We start from the raw sequence: 25,243 nt of genomic DNA, 5'->3' as shown, positions 1-25,243 counted from the left end.
GTTTCACAGACTATTGGGTTCCCGTATCGCCAACACCAGGATTGGTAAAAACGATGCTGATATATCTGACCTTCTAGAACAAGTAGTTTCATTAGCTGACAGAACAACCCATGGTCATATCATGACATGTAAGTGTTTTGATGCGAGCAGGTCCATCTATAGACTACAGTCAGATGAACAAAATCCCCTTCACTCACAGAATAGTGTTTCTCTTGAGGGTGACAACATCATGCACCAATAATGGAAAGAAAATTTTTAACAACTCATCAGTCATGAATCAAAGAAGGCAGCATTCAACAGCTCAGCGTCCAATGACAACTTCAGAGGATAAATGATATGTGGTGGGAAGAGAAAACCTGAGAGGTCCAACAAGGTGCTCACCATAGGAAATAGAACGCCCTGTGTATATTATTGAAAATAGCAGCCTTTTTGTATATTCTACGGATTAGCAGAATAGAGGGATACGTCATTAGGAAGTGCTGAGATCTATGGCCAAGGGTGCTTTCATGATTGGGTCAGGCGTGCAGGACGGAAGGGGCTGTTCCTGTGCTGTATTGTTCTTTGTTCTCTGAATGTATTATAAGAAATGGCAGCCCCGGTGGATATTATAGGAAATAGCAGTCCCTGTGTATATTATGGGAAATGGCAGTCCCTGTGTATATTATAGGAAATAGCAGCCTCAGTGTATATTATAGGAAATAGCAGTCCCTGTGTATATTATAGGAAATAGCAGTCCCTGTCTATATTATAGGAAATAGCAGTCCCTGTGTATATCATAGGAAATAGCAGCCTCTGTATATATTATAGGAAATAGCAGTCCCTGTGTATATTTTGGAAATAGCAGCCTCTGTGTATATCATAGGAAATGGCAGCCCCGGTGGATATTATAGGAAATAGCAGTCCCTGTGTATATTATGGGAAATGGCAGTCCCTGTGTATATTATAGGAAATAGCAGCCTCTGTGTATATTATAGGAAATAGCAGCCTCTGTGTATATTATACGAAATATCGGTCCCTGTGTATATCATAGGAAATAGCAGCCTCTGTGTATATTATAGGAAATAGCAGCCTCTGTGTATATTATAGGAAATAGCAGCCTCTGTGTATATTATAGGAAATAGCAGTCCCTGTGTATATCATAGGAAATAGCAGTCCCTGTGTATATTATAGGAAATAGCAGTCCGTGTATATTATAGGAAATAGCAGACCCTGTGTATATTATAGGAAATAGCAGTCCCTGTGTATATTATAGGAAATAGCAGACCCTGTGTATATCATAGGAAATAGCGGCCTCTGTGTATATTATAGGAAATAGCAGTCCCTGTGTATATTATAGGAAATAGCAGTCCCTGTGTATATTATAGGAAATAGCAGTCCCTGTGTATATTATAGGAAATAGCAGCCTCTGTATATATTATAGGAAATAGCAGCCTCTGTATATATTATAGGAAATAGCAGTCCCTGTGTATATTATAGGAAATAGCAGTCCCTGTGTATATTATAGGAAATAGCAATCCCTGTGTATATCATAGGAAATAGCAGTCCCATTGTATATCATAGGAAATAGCAGCCTCTGTATATATTATAGGAAATAGCAGTCCCTGTGTATATTTTGGAAATAGCAGCCTGTGTATATCATAGGAAATACCAGTCCCTGTGTATATCATAGGAAATAGCAGTCTCTGTGTATATCATAGGAAATAGCAGCCTCTGTGTATATCATAGGAAATAGCAGTCCTTGTGTATATCATAGGAAATAGCAGTCCCTGTGTATATTATAGGAAATAGCAGTCCCTGTGTATATCATAGGAAATAGCAGTCCCTGTGTATATTATAGGAAATAGCAGTCCCTGTGTATATCATAGGAAATAACAGCCTCTGTGTATATTATAGGAAATAGCAGTCCCTGTGTATATCATAGGAAATAGCAGTCCCTGTGTATATTATAGGAAACAGCAATCCCTGTGTATATTATAGGAAATAGCAGTCCCTGTGTATATCATAGGAAATAGCAGCCTTTGTGTCTATTATAGGAAATAGCAGTCCCTGTGTATATTATAGGAAACAGCAGTCCCTGTGTATATTATAGGAAATAGCAGTCCCTGTGTATATCATAGGAAATAGCAGTACCTGTGTATATTATAGGAAATAGCAGTCCCGGTGTATATCATAGGAAATAGCAGTCCCTGTGTATATTATAGGAAATAGCAGTCTCTGTGTATATCAAAGGAAATAGCAGTCCCTATGTATATCATAGGAAATAGCAGTCCCTGTGTATATTATAGGAAATAGCAGTCTCTGTGTATATCATAGGAAATAGCAGTCTCTGTGTATATTATAGGAAATAGCAGTCCCGGTGTATATTATAGGAAATAGCAGTCCCTGTGTATATTATAGGGAACAGCAGCCTCTGTATATATTATATGAAATAGCAGTCCCTGTGTATATTTTGGAAATAGCAGTCCCTGTGTATATTATAGGAAATAGCAGTCCCTGTGTATATTATAGGAAATAGCAGCCTCTGTATATATTATAGGAAATAGCAGCCCCTGCATATATTATAGGAAATAGCAGTCTCTGTGTATATGATAGGAAATAGCAGCCTCTGTGTATATTATAGGAAATAGCAGTCCCTGTGTATATAATTGAGACCAACGACCACTGTGTATATTATTGAGAATAGCAGCCCCTGTGTATATTACAGGAAATATCAAACCCTGTGTATATTATTGAGTATAACAGTCCCTGTGTATATTATTGATATACCACTCATCTGATGAAGGAGCTGTGCTCTGAAAGCTAGTCATTCGAAACAAACCTGTTAGACTTAAACCTGGTGTTGTAAGACGTCTCACTATATTATTGAGAATAGCAGTCCCTGTATATATTATTGAGAATAGCAGCCCCTGGGTATATTACAGGAAATATCAGACCCTGTGTATATTATTAAGAATAGCAGCACCTGTATATATTATAGAGGTATCAGACCCTGTGTATCATGTAAGGCAGTGTTTTTCAAACTTTCTTTTCTGGGAACCACTTTTACCAACTAGCCGACCTTTGTGAGCCATGCCGGCCGTCCTTTGCAACACACCCTTTTCGTTTACCTTTAATGCGACGGGTGAGCCTTCTTGATCCTCATAATCTCACTCCAATCAGGTTCACTGGAGGAGGGAGCAGAGTTGAGTCATTTCCTTTGTGCTGTCTTCATCTTTGTGAGGACAGAAAATCCAACCTCGCACATGTAGGTCTTTGTGAAGGGCAACAACAACAAATTCTTGTTTTACTTAGCAATGGAAACTCCTCGGAGATACTACTCCAGAAGCTGACAGCCTCATGGACAGTGGTGTGTTTTTAATGTGCTGTCACAGGCGAGGCACAGCGGTTCAGTCTCTTCTATGGCATCAGCTGTAAGTTAATAATTGACCCTGGAGTTTCAAACTCAAACCGACTTTTCACTCACCTCTTTTTCAAAATCTGAAACTTCTCCTCTGGAAAGTAACGACAAAAAGTATTGATGAGCGCAGCCAGACGCGACTGAATAAGGTTTACCAGTCTATTGACAGTTCCCTTACTAACACGGTTTTCTTCAATATTGTCATAGCAGTGTGGGGAATAGATAGTAGTTTTGGCTTTGTACTCGCACTTGCCAAGCTTTCAATTACTTTTGGAAAGCATCTATTTCTTCACAGTGCCGAAAGCAATCATCATCCTTCCCTTGCAATTTGATGTCAGTTCATTTAGAATTGAAAGGATTAACAAATTGAAAAAATTAACAAAGCCATACCTCCAGAATCATTTTCTGTTGCTTCGTTCCTGATTTCAGTTTTTTCTTTGTTGGCTGTTCACCAGCGGCCCTGGAGTTCTGTGCAGAGTGTCTCTCACTGCTTTATCCTGCCATGGACTCTCCTGATAAACTCTCTCCAGCAGATACAGTTTGTGTCTCTGGCCCTCATTCTTCTAACAAAACAATCCATCTTCAGTTCTTCACATTCCTCTTGTCTTGCTACTGGCAGCTAGAAAATCAAGGAATCTCTCCTCTGTGATTTTACGTCAAAAACACGGACGTACAGGGCGCCTGACATCAGTGTATATGCCGGGCGTGTGACCTTCTCTCTGCTGCCACTTCTGGCCGGAAGACTGCACTGTTCCATTTAAAAGCCAGTCTCAGCCGGCATTCTCAATATTAAAGCCGGTTGCAGCCATTGGGTGCTTCTCCCGCAATCGGGAACACCATGACCAATCACTCCGCGACCCTCCTGACACTCTCCCACGACCCACATGCAGATCGCAACCCACAATTTGAAAAACCCTGCCGTAAGGAACACCAGGCCATATGCATATGTCAGAGCATGTTAGATTCTTTGTATATAGTAGCAGTTCCTGCATGTGTTATCCTGTTATTTGATTATTGCAATATCAAACACTCACTCTGCTGTTTGCCCAGCTCCTTCTGTACAGCGTTTTTAAGTTCTATTAATGCCTTGTATGTTTAGTAACTCTGCACATTCCTGTCTCCCTGTGACAGGTACTGGAGCAGCATGCTGACGGACGCTGGAAGGGCCACATTCATGACAGCCAGAAGGGCACGGACCGTGTTGGCTATTTCCCCCCATCAATTGTCGAGGTGATCAGCAGACGATCAGGTCAGTGGGTCATCCTGGTGGGTGAACTTCACTCAAACGATAGAGAAAATATTCTCTTTCCCCTAAAAGCTGTGGATGCTGGCAAGTCAACTGGAGTATTCCAGAGCAAGATTAATAGGTTTTGTTTGACTTAGGGTATCTTGGGACATTGAGCAAAGATGGGTAAACGGGATTGAGGTGCAGATCAGCCTTGATCTAATTCAGTGGTGGAACATGCCCAAGGCCAGCACAACTCCAGGAATCCAATTTGGTCCACTTCCATCTCAAATTCCCTCTCTATTTGCAAAGAATCATGGTTCCTCTTTTGACAACTCTGCCTTGCCTCCACCCTCCTCGCCAATTTCTGAACTGCGAGGTTTAATCTGGTCCTTAAGCGATGGTCCAGTAACAACTCAGCTGGAGCTATTCCTGTTGTAGTATGCAGAGTGGTTCCATAAGCCAGGGGAAAACATGCCACTTTAGTCTCCAATGGAGCAGGTGATTGTTTTTTCATGCCAACACTGACCGTTTGGCCAGCACCTTCAGCGAACCTGAGGGGTGATTTGGTGCCGTGCGAATGTGTTTAAAGCCATTGAAGACTATAAATGTTTGGAAATCGGCACAAGTGAATGCTGTGCCTTTTTTGAAACTAGCACCTCTGGCAATCCATGTCTTACAAAGCATTGACGCAACTTTGCACGTGTAGCATGGGACGTTGCATACCTCATGTTGAAAACCTCAATCCATTTTGAATGGATATCCACCAGCAACAGGGACATTGTGCCCAGTAATGGGCCAACATAATCAACGTGGACTCTCATCCATGACCAACTTAGCCATTCCTTTAAAAAAAAATTTAGAGTACCCAATTCATTTTTTAAAATTAAGGGCCACTTTAGCGTGGCCAATCCACCTACCCTGCACATCTTTGGGGTGTGGGGGCGAAACCCACATAAACATGGGGAGAATGTGCAAACGCCACACGGACAGTGCCCCAGAGCCGGGATCGAACCTGAGACCTCGGCGCCGTGAGACAGAAGGGCTAACCCACTGCGCCACCGTGCTGCCCTACTTGGCCATTCCTAAGGGTTTAAGGGGGAGTGGAAGATCATTTCAGTTGTAGTTGGCGCTTGTCACACTGTTTTACCATTTATTCTATATCTGCATCAATCCCACGCCACCAAACGTAGCTCCTCGCTAACATTTTCAACTTTGATATGCCTGGATGGGCATATGTACCAGGCAGCATGATAGCACAGTGGTTAGCACAGTTGCTTCACAGCTCCGGGGTCCCAGGTTCGATTCCCGGCTTGGGTCACTGCCTGTGCGGAGTCTGCACGGTCTCCCTGTGGCTGCGTGGGTTTTCTCCGGGTGCTCCGGTTTCCTCCCACAGTCCAAAGATGTGCAGGTTAGGTGGATTGGCCACGCTAAATTGCCCTTGGTGTCCAAAAAGGTTAGGTGGTGTTACTGGGTTACGGGAATAGGGTGGGGTTTTGGGGTGTTCTTTCCAAGGGTCGGTGCAGGTTCAATGGGCCGAATGGCCTCCTTCTGCACTGTAAAATCTATGTCTATGTAACTCCTCTGGCAACAACTGACTTCCTGGTTTGGGGTCGACCACTCCAGATCCCCAAAGGATGATACCATCCTTGCAACTAAGCTCATCCTTTCTGAGCTGGTACAGCTTCATCTCTTCAGAAGCTTTCATGTTTTGCCAACCATGCAATATCCATGTGCTGTGACGGGCAAGGAATTCATAAAGTTGAACCATCACAATCTCTTGTGGTATTAAGGGTGTTGTGCTTTCAGGTAATGGAAGGTGACTTAAGGTTATTGTATTGGCTATGTGAGCCCCTGGTCAATGCTCGAAAGTACTCGGAACAACACCCATGGCTGATGTACTAATAAACTTGAAGATCGAAGTGCTTGCTTCACTTGATTGAAAGCTTTTTTTAATGGATTCTTCTAGTACCATTTTGGTGCTTCTTCAACATCACACGGAGCTAGCAACGTTGATAGGTGATGGGGGAACCATCAGTAATAGTTAACCATTCCCAGGAAGGACCTAAGCTGTGAGGCATTCTTAGGGGCTGGTGTTTCTGTAATGGCTGTCACTTTACCTTCCATTGGGTGTCTCCTTTTAGCATCCACCCTGTATCCAACGTAAGCCACTTTATTCACCTGAAGGGTGCACTTTTCTCTCTTCAGGTACATTCCTGTTTCCTGGAACCTCTTTAAAACGTCACCCAGATTTGGCGCATGTTCCTCCTCAGTTAATCAGCACATCATCTATCTAAACGATAACTTTGGGCGTCCTTGCAGAAAGCTGTCCATAGTCCGCTGGAGGTTGGCACAAGCTGACTGTCATAATATGCACTCATGCACATAATGTGGTAAAGACAGGCAATGACAGACACCCAGCTTAGCCAATCAAAACACAGGACAGAGCACAACAATCACCAGACAGAACACTAGAGGGGGGCTTCCTACTATAAAACACACGAGGCATCAACACTCCGCCTCTTTCCACTGGTGACAACTGTAGTGACAGTCAGGGTGTATATATCATTTAGCACCTTCTACACGTGGCTCAGAGCTAGTCTGGTCTAGTTAGTTATAGTTAGCACACTTAGATTAGTAGAGTGTCAACCCACAACAAGCTGTGTGCATTGTTACAGAAGTTCAATAAATCGTATTGAACCAACATCTAAGTTTGGTGTCTGCTTTCCAGTACAACTGCATCCAGTTGCAGTCCGTGTTACCCTAGGGTGAATAACATGACATGATTCCAGGAGTCTACTTCATCTTAGTAATTTATCTTGACTAATTCAGTGACGACCAGCAAGTGCCTTCCAGCGGCATGAAGAAGATCCAGGCCCCTCCACAGCTACGGATCTCCGGCAATCTCGGTGCCAACTGGCGGGTCTTCAAGGAGAAGTTCAGTCTCTACATTGAGGCCTTGGGCCTCGAGGATGCGTCCGAGGCCAGAAAAATCACGCTGCTCCGATCGACTGCGGGGGACCAAGGCATCCAAATCTTCAATTCACTCACTTTTGCCGACGGCGAGGGCAAGACCAAATTCAACACTGTTTTAGCCAAATTCGACAGTCACTGTGAAGTCGAAACGAACAAGTGTTTTGAGCGCTGTGTCTTCCAGCAACACCTTCAGGGTAAGGGTGAACCTTTACAATCCTTTCTAACTCATCTCCGTATATTAGCGCAGTCCTGCAGCTATGGTGAACCTCTGATTCCCTCATCAGGGATCAGATCGTGTTTGGGGTCCACTCCGACGCCCTGTGGGAGCAGCTCCTAAGTATAAAAAACATGACCCTGCCAGTCGCAATCGAGACGCGTAAAGTGCATGAACAGGCGCAAAGTCGCTACTTCCATCTTAAATCGGCAGAACAGGACCAACTTGCCTCCCACGAGGCAGAGAGTGTACAGGCCATCGCCCGGATGCGGCGCCTTAGTATCGATGAAGGTGGCCATTTCGCCCGCTTTTCCCGGGGTCCCACGCATGCGCACCATGGACGGGAGAACGAAGTGGCCGAAGACCACACTGCGCAGGTGCGAACGGCGGCTGACCGCACTGCGCATGTGCGACGACGCACGGAGTGTATCAACGTCATGACGTGCCAGAACTGCGGCACCGCCCACTTAAAGCGGCAATGCCCTGCAAGAGGTAGGCGATGTTTAAATTGTGGGAAGCCTGGACGTTATGCAGCCTTGTGCAGGTCTGCACCACCGGTCAAGGGTCAGCGATCCCATTTCCAACGCAAATGCGTTTGATGTGTGCAGCAAGGGCCACTGGATTCTGATCCTGGTAGCACCACGGATCCAGAGGACCACTGCCTGGAGACCCCATATCATGTGAGCATCATTACTACATGTGACAAATTCAGCAACACGCCTATCTATCCTCAACGTGGATTCTGCGGACGAATGGCGTGCTGTCATACACGTTAATCAATGCAGCATCCGGTTCAAGCTGGACACTGGTGCTTCAGCGAATCTCATATCTCAAGCAGATCTTGATCGCATCAAAAGGCATCAAAAATTCTTCCGCCGGCCTGCCAGCTGCTTGATTATAATGGCAATGCCATCACTGCGTTAGGGTCTTGTCACCTGCATGTCTTCAACAAGACCATCAATGCCACACTGCGATTCAAAATCATCAAGCCTGACAAGGCTTCCCTGCTTGGTGCCCATGCATGCAAGCTACTCAATCTCGTGCAGCGCGTACATGCCATGTCCTCTGCCAATATGAACCTTCAGGCTGACATTGATGAAATCCTGTCACAATACCCGGATGTGTTTAGTGGAATGGGTATGCTGCCATACTGCTACAAAATCTTACTCAGACCTGATGCCAAGCCTGTGATCCATGCACCACGCCGGGTGCCGGCTCCTCTGAAGGAACTTTTAAAGGCGCAGCTGCAGGAGCTCCAAGACCAGGGTATAATCTTTAAAATGACGGAACCGACTGACTGGGTCAGCTCGATGGTCTGTGTGAAGAAGCCCTCTGGAGAACTGTGCATATGTATAGATCCCAAAGATCTTAACCGGAACATAATGCGGGAACATTACCCGATCCCTAAGCGGGAGCAGCTAACCAGTGAGATGGCACACGCCAAATTCTTCACGAAGCTAGATGCATCGCGTGGTTTCTGGCAGATACAACTGGACGCGTCCAGCAGGAAGCTCTGCACGTTTAATACACCTTTCGGAAGGTACTGTTATAACCGGATGCCATTCGGCATTGTTTCAGCCTCTGAAATCTTCCACAGTATCATGGAGCTGATGATGGCGGGCATTGAGGGTGTGCGTGTCTACGTAGATGATGTAATCATATGGTCCACGACCCCAGAGGAACACATATCTCGTCTCAAACAAGTCTTTCGACGCATCCATGCAAACGGCCTCAATTTGAACAAGGCCAAGTGCTCCTTTGGCATGTCATCAATCAAGTTTCTGGGCGACCAGATATCCCAGCAGGGTTTGCAACCAGACTCGGACAAAGTCAAGGCCATCAACACCATGAAGACTCCGGAAGACAAATAGGCGGTACTCCGCTTCCTGAGTATGGTTAACTTCTAGGGAAGGTTCATTCCCAACCTCACATCACACACCATGGCTCTCAGGCATCTGGTGAAGAATGCATCTGCATTCCAGTGGCTATCCACACATCAAGCAGAGTGGCTCGAGTTAAAGGCAAAGCGCACCACTGCTCCGGTACTAGCGTTTTTTGATCCGGAGAGGGAGACAAAAATCTCCACGGCGCCAGCCAGGACGGCATAGGTGCGGTGCTCCTCCAGAAGGACGACTCCTCGTCCTGGGCACCAGTGGCCTATGCATCAAGGGCCATGACTCCCACTGAACAGAGGTATGCTCAGATAGAAAAAGAGTGCCTGGGCCTCCTCACCGGTATTGTAAAGTTCCATGATTACGTCTACAGTCTACCAACCTTCACAGTGGAGACTGACCACAGACCCTTGGTCCATATCATTTATAAGGACTTGAATGACATGACGACCAGGCTTCAGCGCATTCTCCTTTGACTCCGCAGGTATGATTTTGAGTTAGTATACACACCGGGCAAGGAGCTAGTCATTGCGGATGCCCTGTCGCCATCACCTCGCCCTGTGACCAGGTCGACTTCATCTGCCAAATTGAGGCACAGGTGCAGCTGTGTGCCAGCAACCTCCCGGCCTCAGATGAAAGAGTGGTCAACATTCGAGAAGAGACTGCCAAGGACCCGCTTCTGCAGCGGGTCATACAGCACCTTGCAAATGGTTGGCAGAAAGGGCAATGCCCTCAGTTCTTTAATGTTAAGGACGACCTGACAGTCGTCGAGGAGATCCTCCTCAAGCTCGATCGTATCGTTATTCCTCGCAGCCTCCAGAGCTTAGTGCTCAAACAGATCCACGAGGGACACCTCGGTGTTGAGAAATGCAGGCGCAGGGCCCGGCAGACTGTCTATTGGCCTGGAATCAATCAGGACATATCCAACATTGTGCTCAATTATGCGACCTGCCAGCGTTTTCAGCCTGCTCAGCCCAAAGAAACACTCCAGCAACACGGGATCATGACCTAAAGTGGGAATCGACCTTTTTCACGCCGATGGGCGTGACTGTGCTCATCATCGATTACTTTTCGAGTTACCCAGAATTGGTGAAACTGTCCGACCTCACATCAAGGACAATCATTAAGGCCTGCAAGGAGACATTTGCCAGGCATGGTATTCCACTCACTATCATTTTTTTTAAAAAAAATATATTTACTAAAGTTTTTTAACACAATTTTTCTCCCTTACAAACAATAACCCCCCCCTTGTAACAAAAAAAAACAAGAAATCACGCAGAGCAAAATATATACATGGCAAAATGATATATTTACACAGCTTTGTACACTGGCCCTCACCCGTACGTGCCAGTTTCCCCAACCCTTCATGTTATCTCTTGCTTATCCACCCTCCCAGGCAGTCCCCCCTTTCCCCCCCACCCTCCCAGGACGTCCCCGCCCCCCCAAAGGTTGCTGCTGCTACTGACCGACCTTCCTCTAACGCTCCGTGAGATAGTCTAGGAACGGTTGCCACCGCCTGTAGAACCCCTGCGCAGACCCTCTCAAGGCGAACTTAATCCTCTCCAACTTTATGAACCCAGCCATATCATTTATCCAGGCCTCCAGGCTGGGGGGCTTCGCCTCCTTCCACATTAGCAAGATCCTTCGCCGGCCTACTAGGGACGCAAAGGCCAGAATGCCGGCCTCTTTCGCCTCCTGCACTCCCGGTTCGTCCACTACTCCAAATATTGCTAGCCCCCAGCTTGGCTTGACCCGGACTTTCACCACCTGAGATATTGCTCCCGCCACTCCGCTCCAGAACCCCTCAGTGCCGGGCATGACCAAAACATATGGACATGGTTCGCCGGGCTCCCTGAGCACCTTCCACATCTGTCCTCTACCCCAAAGAACCTACTCAACCTCGCCCCCATCAAGTGCGCTCTGTGGACCACCTTAAATTGTATCAGGCTGAGCCTGGCACACGAGGAGGAGGAATTAACCCTACCTAGGGCAGCAGCCCACAGACCTCCCTAGATCTCCTCCCCCAGCTCCTCCTCCCATTTACCCTTCAACTCTTCTACCAGCGCTTCCCCCTCTTCTTTCAACTCCTGGTGTATTTCCGACACCTTGCCCTCCCCGACCCATACACCCGAGATCACCTTATCTTGAACTTCTTGTGCCGGGAGCAACGGGAATTCCCTCACCTGTCGCCTCACAAAAGCCCTCACCTGCATAAATCTAAAGGCATTTCCCGGGGGTAACTCGAACTTCTCCTCCAGTGCCCCTAGGCTCGCAAACGTTCCGTCGATGAACAGGTCCCCCATTCTTCCAATCCCCGCCCGATGCCAGCTCTGGAACCCCCCGTCCATCTTCCCCGGGACAAACCGGTGGTTACCCCTGATCGGGGACCACACCGATGCTCCCATTGCACCCTGGTGCCGTCTCCACTGGCCCCAGATCCTTAGCATTGTCGCCACCACCGGGCTCGTGGTATACTTTGTCGGCGAGAGCGGCAGCGGTGCCGTCACCAACGCCCCCAGGCTCGTTCCTTTACAGGACGCCATCTCCATCCTCTTCCATGCCGCCCCCTCTCCCTCCATAACCCACTTGCGGATCATCACCACATTTGCTGCCCAGTAGTAGCTCCCCAGGTTTGGCAGCGCCAACCCTCCTCGGTCCCTACTGCGTTCCAGGAACCCTCTCCTTACTCCCGGGGTCTTATTCGCCCACACAAACCCCATAATACTCCTGCCTACTCTCTTAAAAAAGGCCTTAGTGATCACGATGGGAAGGCACTGAAACACAAACAGAAACCTCGGAAGGACCACCATTTTGACCGACTGCACTCTACCCGCCAGCGAGAGCGGTAACATGTCCCATCTTTTGAAATCCTCCTCCATTTGCTCCACCAACCTCGTCAGATTCAGTTTATGTAGGGTCCCCCAACTCCTGGCTATCTGGATCCCCAGATACCGAAAGCTCCCCTCCGCCCTCCTCAGCGGTAGGTCCCCTACCCTCTTTCTTGGTCCCCCGCCTGTAATACAAAGAGCTCACTCTTCCCTACATTGAGCTTATAGCCCGAAAACTCCCCAAACTCCCTTAGAGTCTGCATGACCTCCATCCCCTCCATTGGATCCGCCACTTACAGCAACAGGTCATCCGCATATAGCGACACCCGATGCTCTCTTCTCCCCCTCGGACCACCCCCCTCCATTTATTAAACTCCCTCAATGGCATGGCCAATGGTTCGATCGCCAATGCGAACAACAGTGGGGACAGGGGGCACCCCTGCCTCGTCCCTCGGTACAGTCGAAAGTACTCCGACCTCCGCCGGTTCGTCACTACACTCGCCATCGGGGCTCTGTAAAGGAGCTTAACCCAATTAATAAACCCTACACCGAACCCAAACCTACGCAGCACCTCCCAGAGGTACTCCCACTCTACTCGGTCAAAGGCCTTCTCCGCGTCCATAGCTGCCACTATCTCCGCCTCTCCCTCCTCCGATGGCATCATTATCACGTTTAAGAGCTGCCGCACATTGGTGTTTGGTTGCCTGCCCTTTACAAATCCCGTCTGGTCCTTGTGGATTACCCCCGGGACACAGTCCTCGATCCTCGTGGCCAGCACTTTTGCCAGCAACTTTGCATCCACATTGAGGAGCGAGATCGGCCTGTACGATCCACATTGCAGTGGGTCCTTGTCCCGCTTTAGAATCAAAGAAATTGTCGCTTCCGACATTGTCGGGGGCAGGGTCCCCTCCTCTCTTGCCTCATTAAAGGTCCTCACCAGTAGCGGGGCCAACAGGTCTGCGTACTTCCTGTAGAACTCCACCGGGAATCCGTCCGGTCCCGGGGCCTTCCCCACCTGCATGCTCCCCAAACCCTTGCTCAGCTCCTCCAACCCAATTGGTGCCCCCAAACCAGCCACCTCTTGCTCCTCCACCCTCGGGAATCTCAGCTGATCTAGGAATCGTCTCATCGCCTCTTTCTCCGCTGGGGCCTGGGATCTGTACAGCTTTTCATAAAAGGCCTTAAATACCTCGTTTATTTTCGTCACACTCCGAATCGTGGCTCCCCTTCCATCTTTGACTCCCCCTATTTCCCTCGCTGCCATTCTCTTACGGAGCTGGTGTGCCAGCATCCGACTAGCCTTTTCCCATACTCGTAGGTCACCCCCTGCGCTATCCTCCACTGTGCCTCCGCCTTCCCTGTGGTCAACAGGTCAAACTCCGTCTGGAGCCGTCGTCTTTCCCCAAGTAATCTTTCCTCCGGGGCCTCTGCGTATCTCCTGTCCACTCTCAAAATCTCCCCCACTAACCTCTCCCTTTCCATACCCTCTGTCTTCTCCCTATGAGCCCAAATGGAAATTAGCTCTCCCCTGATCACCGCCTTCAACGCCTCCCATAACACCCCCACCCGCACCTCCCCGTTGTCATTGGCCTCCAAGTACCTTTCGATACACCCCCTCACCTTCCCACACACCACCTCGTCCGCCAGCAGTCCCACATCCAGCCGCCACAACGGGCGTTGGTCCCTCTCCTCTCCCAGCTCCAGTTCCACCCAGTGCGGGGCATGGTCCGAAACAGCTATAGCCGAATACTCCGTCCCCTCCACCCACGGGATGAGCGCCCTACCCAGAACAAAGAAACCTATCCGGGAGTAGGCTTTGTGTACATGGGAGAAGAAAGAAAATTCCCTGGCCTGCGGCCTTGCAAACCGCCATGGGTCCACTCCCCCCATCTGATCCATAAACCCCCGAAGTACCTTGGCCGCCGCCGGCCTCTTTCCAGTCCTTGATTTGGAGAGGTCCAGTGCTGGATCCAACACTGTATTGAAGTCCCCTCCCATTATCAGGCCTCCTATCTCCAGGTCCGGAATGCGCCCCAACATGCGCTTCATGAATCCTGCATCATCCCATTTCGGGGCGTATACGTTTACCAACACCACCCACGTCCCTTGCTGGCTACCGCTCACCGTTACATATCGCCCTCCATTGTCCGCTACAATAGTCTTGGCCTCAAATGACACCCGCTTTCCCACCAATATTGCCACCCCTCTATTCTTTGCGTCCAGTCCCGAGTGGAATACCTGTCCTACCCATTCCTTTCTTAGCCTGACCTGGTCCGCCACCTTCAGGTGTGTCTCTTGGAGCATGACCACGTCCGCCTTCAGTCCCTTTAAGTGCACGAACACTTGAGCCATCCATCTCCTTTTCTGGGCCAGTCCCGTGTCCACGCCTCCCTCACCCTCCAGTCCCCCAGAGGGGGGACCCCCGTCCCGACCAACTCTTCTGTGTCCCATTCCCTTTTGGCCAGTGCAGCAGCAACCCTTTTTCCCTTGTCTCCGGCCGCCGCCATTTTGTTTTCTTTCCCTCGCTTCTCCCGTTGCTCCAGTGCCGCTCCTTTGGCCGTTACGCTTCTGGTCCGTTTCATAGAAGTTGGAGGGGAACCTCTCTCTTCCCTTCCCCACGGGTTGCGTCAAAAAAAAAAAAAGTTCCGTTGGGGCTCCTCTAACGAGCCCGAAAGTCCGTGGTAGCGGGAGCTGCCGAATCGTGCTTAGCTCCGCATAGCCGCAACCGGAAGTCGAGAGGGAATCATTTTGGCAGTGTTCGCTTCACCAGTCTGCCCCAAAAAGTCTATGGAAACTCCTGAAAAAGGTCTGAGAGTCGGTTCCAGACGGGAGCTGGCGAATGCGCGACCTACTCCTCCATGGTCGCCACCGGAAGCCTCGTCTCTGCTTCTTCAATGGCCTTGGTAGATCTTTTCACAGTTGTTCCCTCTGCTGCTAAATTCACCTTTGATAGAGGCCCTCAAGTCAGATTGCAGCTTTAAGCTTGCCCTTCCCCCGCCTGCATGTTGGAAGAGGCTTTTGTCTATTCATGCAGCTCAAGCCAAATCTTTTACTGTTTCTGCCGGGTCTGGTAGCCAAAAGACATAACATTCCTGGGGGACACTGTCAGGGGAATGCTGCAGTCTTCTTCCCACACCGGGAAATGTCAAACAAATGCCCAAAAGTCCATTCCAAGCGGGAGCTACCGAACATGCAACCTAGCTCTGCATAGCCGCACCCGGAAGTTCCACTCACTATCATGAGTGACAGTGGTCCCTGCTTCCACAGCTAAGAGTGGTCCAACTTTGCCAGGCTGTACCAATTCAATCACATTACCTCGAGCCCGCATTACCTGCAATCTAACGGGAAGGTCGAAAAAGGGGTCCATATCGTGAAGCAACTGCTCTGCAAGGCTGCGGACTCAGCTTCTGACTTTAACCTTGCGCTTCTGGCGTACAGGGCAACCCCTCAGTCCACCGGTATGTCTCCAGCACAACTCCTTATGAATCGTGACCTGCAGACGACTGTTCCGGCCATTCATTTACCTGGGGCGGGATTCTCCCCCCCCCGCCCCGCCCCCCCCCCCGCCCCGCCCCCGCCCCCGCCCGCCCCCCCCCGCGCCCCCGCCCCCCCCCCCCCGCGCCCCCCCCCGCCCCGCCCCCCGCCCCCGCTGCCATTACTACTCACTGTTTCCCACCCTAACTGGTGGATTTCAAAGTTTTTTTAGAATTGTATCTCTTGGATGCCCTTTTCAGCGCTCTTGATTGCCATCACCGTTTCAACGGCTTCTTGAAAGTCAACTCGGACTCAGCCAACAGTTTCTTTTGTATGGCTACGCTATTCAGACCGCATACTAGCCAATCTCTTTGCATATCATTTAAAGCTGATCCAAAGTCGCAATACTCTGCAACCTACTTTAGCCTGGATATGAATGCTGTGATGGTCTCTCCCGGGGCCCTCCCTGTCGAGTTAAACTTGTATTTTTGCAGTGTCACCGAGGCTTTTGGGTAATAATTCCCCTTCACTAGTTCCACTAACTCAGCAAATGACTTTGTATTAGGAGCCTTTGGAGAGGTTAAACTACAAATCAGATTTTAAATCTGGGTCCCGCACACAGTAAGTAAAATTACTTCCCTTCTATTCTCTCCCTCTATTCCATTAGCCCTGAAAAATTACTCCAACTATTTGATATACTGCACCCAATTCACCGCAGTCAGGTCAAAGGCTTCTAGCTCCTCGAAGAGAAGCATACTTGTTCACTCTTCCTTAGTCCTCAGAATGATCTGATTCACTTTGCAGTTTTTTTATGCCGCTTTTGTTGAATTCCTCGCGATTAACGAAGTCGCTCCAATTTACCTCATCGCCAATGTAGTAAAGGAAGGATTGGCGACCACCAGTCAGTTTGTATAACCAATTATAATGGTTTAATTACAAATAGTATTTACACAGAGTCTTTCACGATTTTATCACGAGTAGCTCTCGGATCTACTCTGGCTGCAAAAGCCCAGGCTCTGCACCAAAATCCCCACGCTCAATTCCCATTGGGCGTTAGGGTTTCATGACCATCCCAATGTATGCCCCTTAAAAGGGGTCAACTACTGCAGGAGGTGGTAGTTATTGGAATTCAATGCACCAAAAGTGAACTGTAAGAGTTGAGTCTTGTGAATTTTGAACAATAGGAGTGAATGGAAACATTCTAATGTTAGACTGAAAGAGTAGGGGGTGGGTCCATAGGATTGTTATGCATCAACCATGCCCCATCCAGGAGACAGGGAGAAAAATACATTTGCTTACGTCAGCATAGACAGTCTGGATACTCTATTAAAAACATTTTTTTTTAAATGGACAAATGGCTGGACGGATAAAATGGCTGCCGCTGGCCACATGATGGTAGTTCTTCGGCGTGCGGTCCGTCGCCGGCAGCGGGATTCTCCGCTCCCTCCGCCGACCAATGGGATTTCCCATTGTGGCCACCCTGGCGGAACGGAGAATCACGCCGGTGGAGAATTCACCCCACTATTTAAAACACCAGATAAACACTGACTGCTCTTTATTCTACTGGTTGAAGTACTGATTACCTGTTACAATGAACCACAAGACATGCAGCTTACCCGTTGCAAGGTGAGGGGCCAATCTCCCTTCCTATGTTGGACTGGTCTGGGTCCTGGACTCAGGGCAGGCTTCATATGCGACGGTTAGTCCCACAGATCTTTCTGCTAAGGCTGCTAACTTCTCCCATTTTCTCCAGTTTCTTCCAGCATTGAGAAAGTTCTTTAGCCATGGACACAGATGACCTATTACCTGTGTTCCTCAATGTTAGCTGGTAAAAACAGCACACATCTGTTGCCTTGCTCTCTTTGTTTTAGCATTCTTAGCAACTGCAGTGATTTCCTGTTGAGTACATCACACCTGTTTGTAGAAACAATTGTGTTGTGTAAGGTTGACTCCTTCTCCCATCATGCTTTGCAGAGGTTTTGCTGTAGGCCATATGGCTACATGGTTCTACAGTTACCCGCTCAAAAACACAATGGGTTTTAACAAGATGCCTCATAGGATTTACAGTGCAGAAAGAGGCCATTTGGCCCATCGAGTCTGCACCGGCTCTTGGAAAGAGCACCCTACCCAAGCCCACACTCCCACCCTATCCCCATAACCCAGTAAGCCCACCCAACACTAAGGGCAATTTTGGACACAAAGGGCAATTTAGCATGGCCAATCTATCTAACCTGCACATCTTTGGACTGTGGGAGGAAACCGGAGCACCCGGAGGAAACCCACGCACAGCTGGGGAGAACATGCAGACTCCGCACAGGCAGTGACCCAAGCCGGGAATTGAACCTGGGACCCTGGAGCTGTGAAGCAATTGTGCTAACCACTATGCTACCGTGATTCCCCATTAGCAGAATAGCTCGATCGGAAACCATCATGTCACATGACCAAGATGGAAGTTGTGAAACCTCTTTCTGTTGTGTGTGTTTGTGTGAGTAAAATAAACCTTATTTTACTCTATCTCAAGTTTGCTGTGGGATTATTAATGGAGGATTGGATCGATCCAAATTTAAGGATTGGGGAAAATACACCACTACTTAAAAAGGGTGAAATCAAAAACCTTTCTGTTTATGGATGAGCATTGAGTGCAAAAATCAGGGCTCAGTTGCAAATGGGAAGGTCCATTCTTTTGGGATTCCTCATATTGGGAATGAATGCAAAAGTGTTTATCAGTTGAAATTCTACCAACGAGAGTGAACGGAAAAGGGATTTATCGTTTGGAATTTTATGTACCAGTCAATGGGAAGGTGGCTTGTCCATTGGGATGTCACACAAGGGATGTGAACAGAACTGGGGAAGCCAGCGATTGTACATTTGAAAGTTGGATCATCCAGATTTACACTGCATTAATGGCAGAACTTTGGGAACAGGAGTGTTTGTCACTTTTGTAAGGGCCCCGAAGAATCCAGCACGAGTTTTAAGGATACAAAATAATAACGTTTATTTACTATAACAATATATACATAACAGTAGCAGTAACTTCCCTTGCTATCTTCTCCTTCCTCCTGGTTCCTGGACTGGCCAGCTTATTTATAGTAGGAGTTTCTCCGCCCCCCTCATTGGGGAAGTTCATACTCCCATAGGATTGTGGGATAGTCATTAGTCCCCAGCCAATCGTCAGTTGGCAGGTTATAACATCCCTCCCCCCCAAAGCCCAAGGAATCCACCGTAGGCCCTGGCGAAGGAAGGCGTCGAACTCGTTTGGCCGCAGGCCGGACGCCATTTGCACGCGGCGCTGGATCTGGCGGCGTATAACGAGATGGAGACCGGCGCTTCCGTGATGAATGGCGCGGTTGTACATCCACGGCCTGTGGACCCGAGGATTCCCCCTCTGATTCATCCTGTGTCTCCATCTCGGAGTCAGAGTCTGCTGCCTCCGTCATGTCAGCATCTCTATCCCCATTCGGTCCCGTCACGACCTGCGCAGGCTTCGAGTGAGGCACCAGTGGAAGATTTGGAAGACTACCTTCCCTTGTTTCTGGTCTTTGCCGTTGTTGAACTGAGCTCCGGGGGCGGGGAATCTTTTGCGGGGATGATCTTCTGGACCGGACGTGGTCTACATGTTTTCGCTGGAGACGACCCTGGGCTTGCACTTGGTACGATATAGGGCCCGTTTGGCGAAAGATTACACCAGGAACCCATTGGGCACCACCAGCAAAATTCCGCACGAATACTGGGTCACCGGGCGCAAACTGCCGAATCGGACGATGCCGAGACAATCCCGGTCCCTGCCGTTCTTGTGTGCGGCGTACTTTTGCACCAATGTCCGGTAAGACCATACTAAGGCGGGTGCGAAGTCTCCGGCCCATTAGGAGTTCTGCGGGAGCTACCCCAGTCACTGTGTGGGGGGTGGTCCTGTACGTAAACAAAAACTGAGCCAGTCTCGTGTCCATTGATCCGGAAGACTGCTTCTTTTGCCTGAAATGCACTTTGTGTGACGTAAACAGACTCCAGCCTCCGAAAGGCGTCTAAGGACAGCCTCCAGATTTTCCAAATGCTCTTGCTCCGACGTCCCTGTAATCAACACGTCATCTAGGTAGACAGCCACACGTGGTAAACCTCTCAAAATGCCCTCCATAACACGTTGAAAAATTGCGCAGGCAGAGGATACTCCAAAGGGCAACCGTGTATATTCATACAGGCCCCGGTGTGTGTTAATTGTTACATATGGTCGGGAGGCAGGGTCCAGCTCCAACTGGAGGTAGGCGTGACTCATATCTAATTTTGTGAATGAGAGTCCGCCTGCAAGTTTCGCGTAGAGATCCTCTATGCGAGGCATTGGGTATCGGTCGAGTCGGGAAACTGTATTCACTGTAAGTTTATAGTCGCCACACAAGCGAACTGTGGCATCTGGCTTCATTACTGGTACAATTGGTGCTGCCCAGTCAGCAAAATGGACGGGCCTGATAATACCCAAACTCTCCAAACGAGTGAGCTCCCCTTCTACCTTCTCGAGCAAAGCGTAAGGCACTGGGCGCGCCCGGAAATAGCGCGGCGTGTCTCCTGGTTCAACTTGGATACGGGCTACGGCCCCTTTTATTTTCCCCAAACCAGGCTGGAATACCTCTGGGTATCGTCCTAGCACCTCAGTCAACCCTCCAGAAACTGTTTGGAGGATGTGCTGCCAATGCAACCGCAAATGGCGCAACCAGTCCCGACCCAACAGGCTGGGCCCATGGCCACGCACTACGATAAGTGGGAAACGCCCCTCCTGGCGTCCATAGACAACAGGGGTCATTGTAGTTCCTGCAATGTCCAGTGGTTCCCCCGTGTAGGTGGCCAACCTGGCCTGTGAGTCAGTTAATGTAAGGGTCTGTATACCCTGCTTGATGCGGTCGAATGTCCTCTGGGCGATCACGGAGACCGCTGCGCCAGTATCCAACTCCATCTCCAGCGGGTGGCCATTGACCCGTACTGCCACCTTAATGGGGGCCACACGGGGAGCTGCCACACAATGCAGCTGCAGGCAGTCGTCCTCCGTCTCCACGTCCTCAGGAGTGGTCGCCGCAGGTTCATCCACATGGAAGGTACGGCTTCTGGGCTGGTCCCAGTTACAGCCCCTGGGCTGGTCCCAGTTTCGGTCGGAACGACGGCGCCTCTGGCGTCCCCAGGACCGCCGTCCGCGACGGGGTCGGCGCCTACAAGTCTGACACGGACATGGCTCCTCATCCATTGGCTCTGGAGAAGGCTCCCTTCGGGGAGGAATGTCCGATGGCCACTGGCGTCGGTCCGGACGTTGCCTCGCCCAAGTACCACTGGAGTGCGGGGGGGGGACGTTTTTGGGCGGAAAGGGTTGCACCCCAAGGCATGCACTTCCATTCCCTGTAGCTCCTGTACTCCTCGCTCTGCGCTCTCTCGGGACTAGACTATTTGTATTGCCTGTTGAAAAGTCAATGTTGGCTCCGCTAACAACTTTCTCTGGGTGGCCGCATTGTTAATACCGCAAACCAAACGGTCGCGTAACATTTCTGACAAGGTCTCACCATAGTCACAGTATTCCGCATTCCCACGTAGCCTGGATAAAAAATCGTCAAGGGATTCTCCAGGGGTCCTCTCAGCGGTATTAAACCGGTAACGCTGGACTATCGTTGACGGGGTTGGGTTAAAGTGTTGCCCCACTATATTCACAAGTTCGTCAAACGTTTTGGTGTCCCGCGCAGCTGGGTACGTAAGGCTCCTAATCACCCCAAACGTATGCGGCCCGCAGGCGGTGAGCAATATGACCACCTGGCGCTCGTTTTCAGTGATATTGTTTGCTCGGAAATGGTAACGCATCCGTTGTGTGTACTGGTTCCAGCGCAGCATCAAAAACATCCAAACGTCCGTACAGAGGCATGGTATAATAGAAAACAACTTCCAACCTGTATCCAACAAAATCCAAGGAGGTGGCTTCAGCAGTGTAGACAGCTATTCACTTTTACCTTCGTCGCCAGTTTTGTAAGGGCCCCGAAGAATCCAGCACGAGTTTTAAGGATACAAAATAATAACATTTATTTACTATAACAATATATACATAACAGTAGCAGTAACTTCCCTTGCTACCTTCTCCTTCCTCCTGGTTCCTGGACTGGCCAGCTTATTTATAGTAGGTGTTTCTCCGCCCCCCTCATTGGGGAAGTTCATACTCCCATAGGATTGTGGGATAGTCATTAGTCCCCAGCCAATCGTCAGTTGGCAGGTTATAACAGTCACCTACTCAGTGAGTCACAGTTGTTGAGGAACTATAATGGAAATAATAGGGAGAAGCTGAAAAAAAATCCGTTTACAAAATGGGCACGGGAGACCATTAAATAAATGAAAACATTTCTTCACTTGGCAGGCAGGCCAAAGATCTAGTTGGACCGTGACCAAGGCACTGGATGTTAGTTAAAGCCATTGATGAATGGAACAATTTAGTTTACTTCAAAGGTCTGGTCATGAAGTAGATGAAGTTCCCACACTGACAGGCACTGATTAGAAAATGCTCAGCACCGACAATGCTTCCAAGGGAACTGCACTCAGTGTAGTCAATGGAGCGTGCTCCTCTGTGAAAAGGACACTGGACTGCCTGTGGCCCATGCAAAGTAATGGAGCCTTTTATTCAAAATAGAGTCACTGACAAAAGTAATGAGATTACATGGGGGAAGGAGCATTGTGGAGCCAGGGAATTGAGTGTCTTTTGCAGATTTGAAGATGTTTACATTTCCAGTCAGGCATGAACACGGAGGTGAATATTGCCCTGGAAACAAAGGCTCTGGGCATGTGGGCTATGAAATTACTCACATGACATTAAACGTGTGAAAAGTAAACTTAGTGATTGCATGTCACTTTGAGATAATGAACTGAGAAGGACAGGATGGCAACACCTTTGATTTTCCATCCGACCCACCCCCACCTGGTGTTCTCCCCCACCCCCCAACTATCTCCACTAAGAGAAACGCTGTGACGATTCTACTTTTTCTCTGTGTCTAAGTCACATATATTTTCACAAGGCAAAAGCTGGAAATCTGACGCAAAGAGAAAATGATGGAAATATTTTATGATTTGAGTAGAAACAATGGGGTTCTGGCCTCAGTACCTCTGGTTTCCTGCTTATGATCACTGCTGCTACAGCTGTGTGGGAGAAGCTTATGGCCAGGTTCACCTGTGATGTCCTTCACAGTTGAGCGTCTGCCAATGCTCTGGTCATTTAGGTGAGGAACATGCCCAGCACCCAAGGGGTGGCCCTCTGGAGATATAGGAGCAAATTGGCGAGGTGATGACTAAAGTGTCGCCAGACTGACAACACCGTGGAGAGTTGAGTAAAATATGAACATCTAATGGGGTTTCTTGTTGTGTCCACTTTGTCCGTAGGCACACTCACTCGCCATGCCTCAGTGCCTCCCCACCAACGTCAGGCGTTCCACAAGACTCACCAGAGTACCTTCACCGCCTCGCACACAGACGATGCTTATCAGCTCTACCAGCAGATGTACTCACAGACACTGCCTGCCCATCGCACCTTCAACAGTACTGGCTTCAACAGAAACAATCACAACATGGAGAATCGGGAACATTCCACAGGTAAATCAGCCAAAGCAGGGACCGCGTAACCTGATGTTCCCAAATTGTCTTCAGAAGAACTTTTTAATTCAATAAACATAGAAGGACCCAAAGAACAAGAAGAAGCCTTTCAGTCCCTTCAACCTGTTGCTCTCTAACTGTAAACATTGTTTATCCACCTGGATTCAGTTAAAGTCTAATAAACCCACTTTTGAAATTTTCTAATGCCCCCAGCCCCTATTGCCTTTTATGGGAGAAAGTTCCAAACTTCTTCTATTCTTTGTGTGAAGAAGTGCTTCCTCTTATCACCCCGAACTAGCCTAGCTTTGCCCCTCTTGTTCTGCCATGATGTGGAGGTGCTGGCGTTGGACTGGGTTGAGCACAGTAAGATGTCTTACAGCACTAGATTAAAGTCCAACAGGTTTATTTTGAATCACTAGCTTTCGGAGCACTGCTGTGGAAGGAGCAGTCCTCCGAAAGGTAGTAATTCGAAACAAAGCTGTTGGGCTTTAATCTGGTGTTGTGAGACTTCTTACTGTCCTCTTATTCTGGACTGCTCCACCAGACAAAATAGTTTCTCTCTCTCTGTATCACATGAAACCATTTTGACCTGTTAATTGCAGATCAGTGCGTGCGTGTGAAACCAGTGATCATAGTCCAGTCCACTGATTATATAAACTACAAATCGTACATATGTTGTATGAACTGCATTCTAAATTGTGTAGAAATCTGTTATTCGGCTATGACCTGTTCACACAGAGAGAGTTTCAGAACCTCATGGCAAAGATTCATAGAAATCATAGAATCCCTACAGTGCAGAAGGAGGCCATCCAGCCCATCAAGTCAGCGCCAAACCTCAGAAAGAGCACCACACCCAGGCCCACTCCCCGCAAGCCCATCTAACTGGCACATCTTTGGACACTAAGAGCAATTTAACGTGGACAATCCACCTAATCTGCACGTCTTTGGACTGTGGGAGGAAACTGGAGCACCCGGAAGAAACCGATACAGACGTAGGGAGAACGTGCAGACTCGACCTCGCTTGCTTCAGTGGCTTCAGATTTATTGCATGTTTTTTGTGTCCTCCCTCATCTTGTTCTCTGATGTTCTGTCTGCCTCTGTTGGTTCTTCAGGCTACCTTGATTATATTCTACCGTCCATCTGTCTGTCTGTTCAATTAGAGCAGGAAACCACCTCATTGGCCCTGTAGATGAAGTTGCCAAGAGGATGGTACAAATCTGTACAGACCAGAAGGTGCCTGAGAAAATGCTCAAGCCGGAGTTCTCTAACACGTGGAAAGGTCCTTTACTCAAACAACATTTACATGTATGCAGACATATGTTTTGTACAATCTAGGCCCAATGAATACGACAACAACTTGCATTTATGTTGCACATTTAAAATAGAGAAAAGGCCCAAGATGCATTGCAGAGTTGGTTACCAGAGCTGGATGATGAGCCAATGAAAGAGGGGTGGCTAAAATGGTTTTAAGACTCCAATATGATAGAATTTACCTTGCAGTTTGAGAGGGAGAAGCTGAAGTCAGATGTATTACAATTAAATAAGGGTAACTACAAAGACATGAGGGAGGAACTGGCCATAGCTGATTGGAAAAGGAGCCTAGCAGGGAAGACAGTGGAACAGCAATCGCAGGGGTTTTTG

General features: G+C 48.6%; 1 protein-coding gene across 5 annotated transcripts in view; it reads left to right on the top strand.

Moving 5' to 3' along the window:
- LOC140395367 (caskin-2-like) overlaps window positions 1-25,243 on the top strand; it is a 463,341-nt gene that overhangs the window by 389,963 nt on the left and 48,135 nt on the right. For all 5 annotated transcript variants that reach the window (XM_072483024.1, XM_072483023.1, XM_072483027.1 and 2 more), the window contains 2 exons: window positions 4,529-4,646; window positions 23,393-23,602. In XM_072483024.1, coding sequence (XP_072339125.1) covers window positions 4,529-4,646; window positions 23,393-23,602 — 328 coding nt within the window. The remainder of the gene's footprint in view (window positions 1-4,528; window positions 4,647-23,392; window positions 23,603-25,243) is intronic.

The sequence above is a fragment of the Scyliorhinus torazame genome, chromosome 18 (assembly GCF_047496885.1).
Source record: "Scyliorhinus torazame isolate Kashiwa2021f chromosome 18, sScyTor2.1, whole genome shotgun sequence".
NCBI lineage: Eukaryota > Metazoa > Chordata > Chondrichthyes > Carcharhiniformes > Scyliorhinidae > Scyliorhinus > Scyliorhinus torazame.
This window is presented reverse-complemented; position numbering and strand designations above follow the sequence as displayed.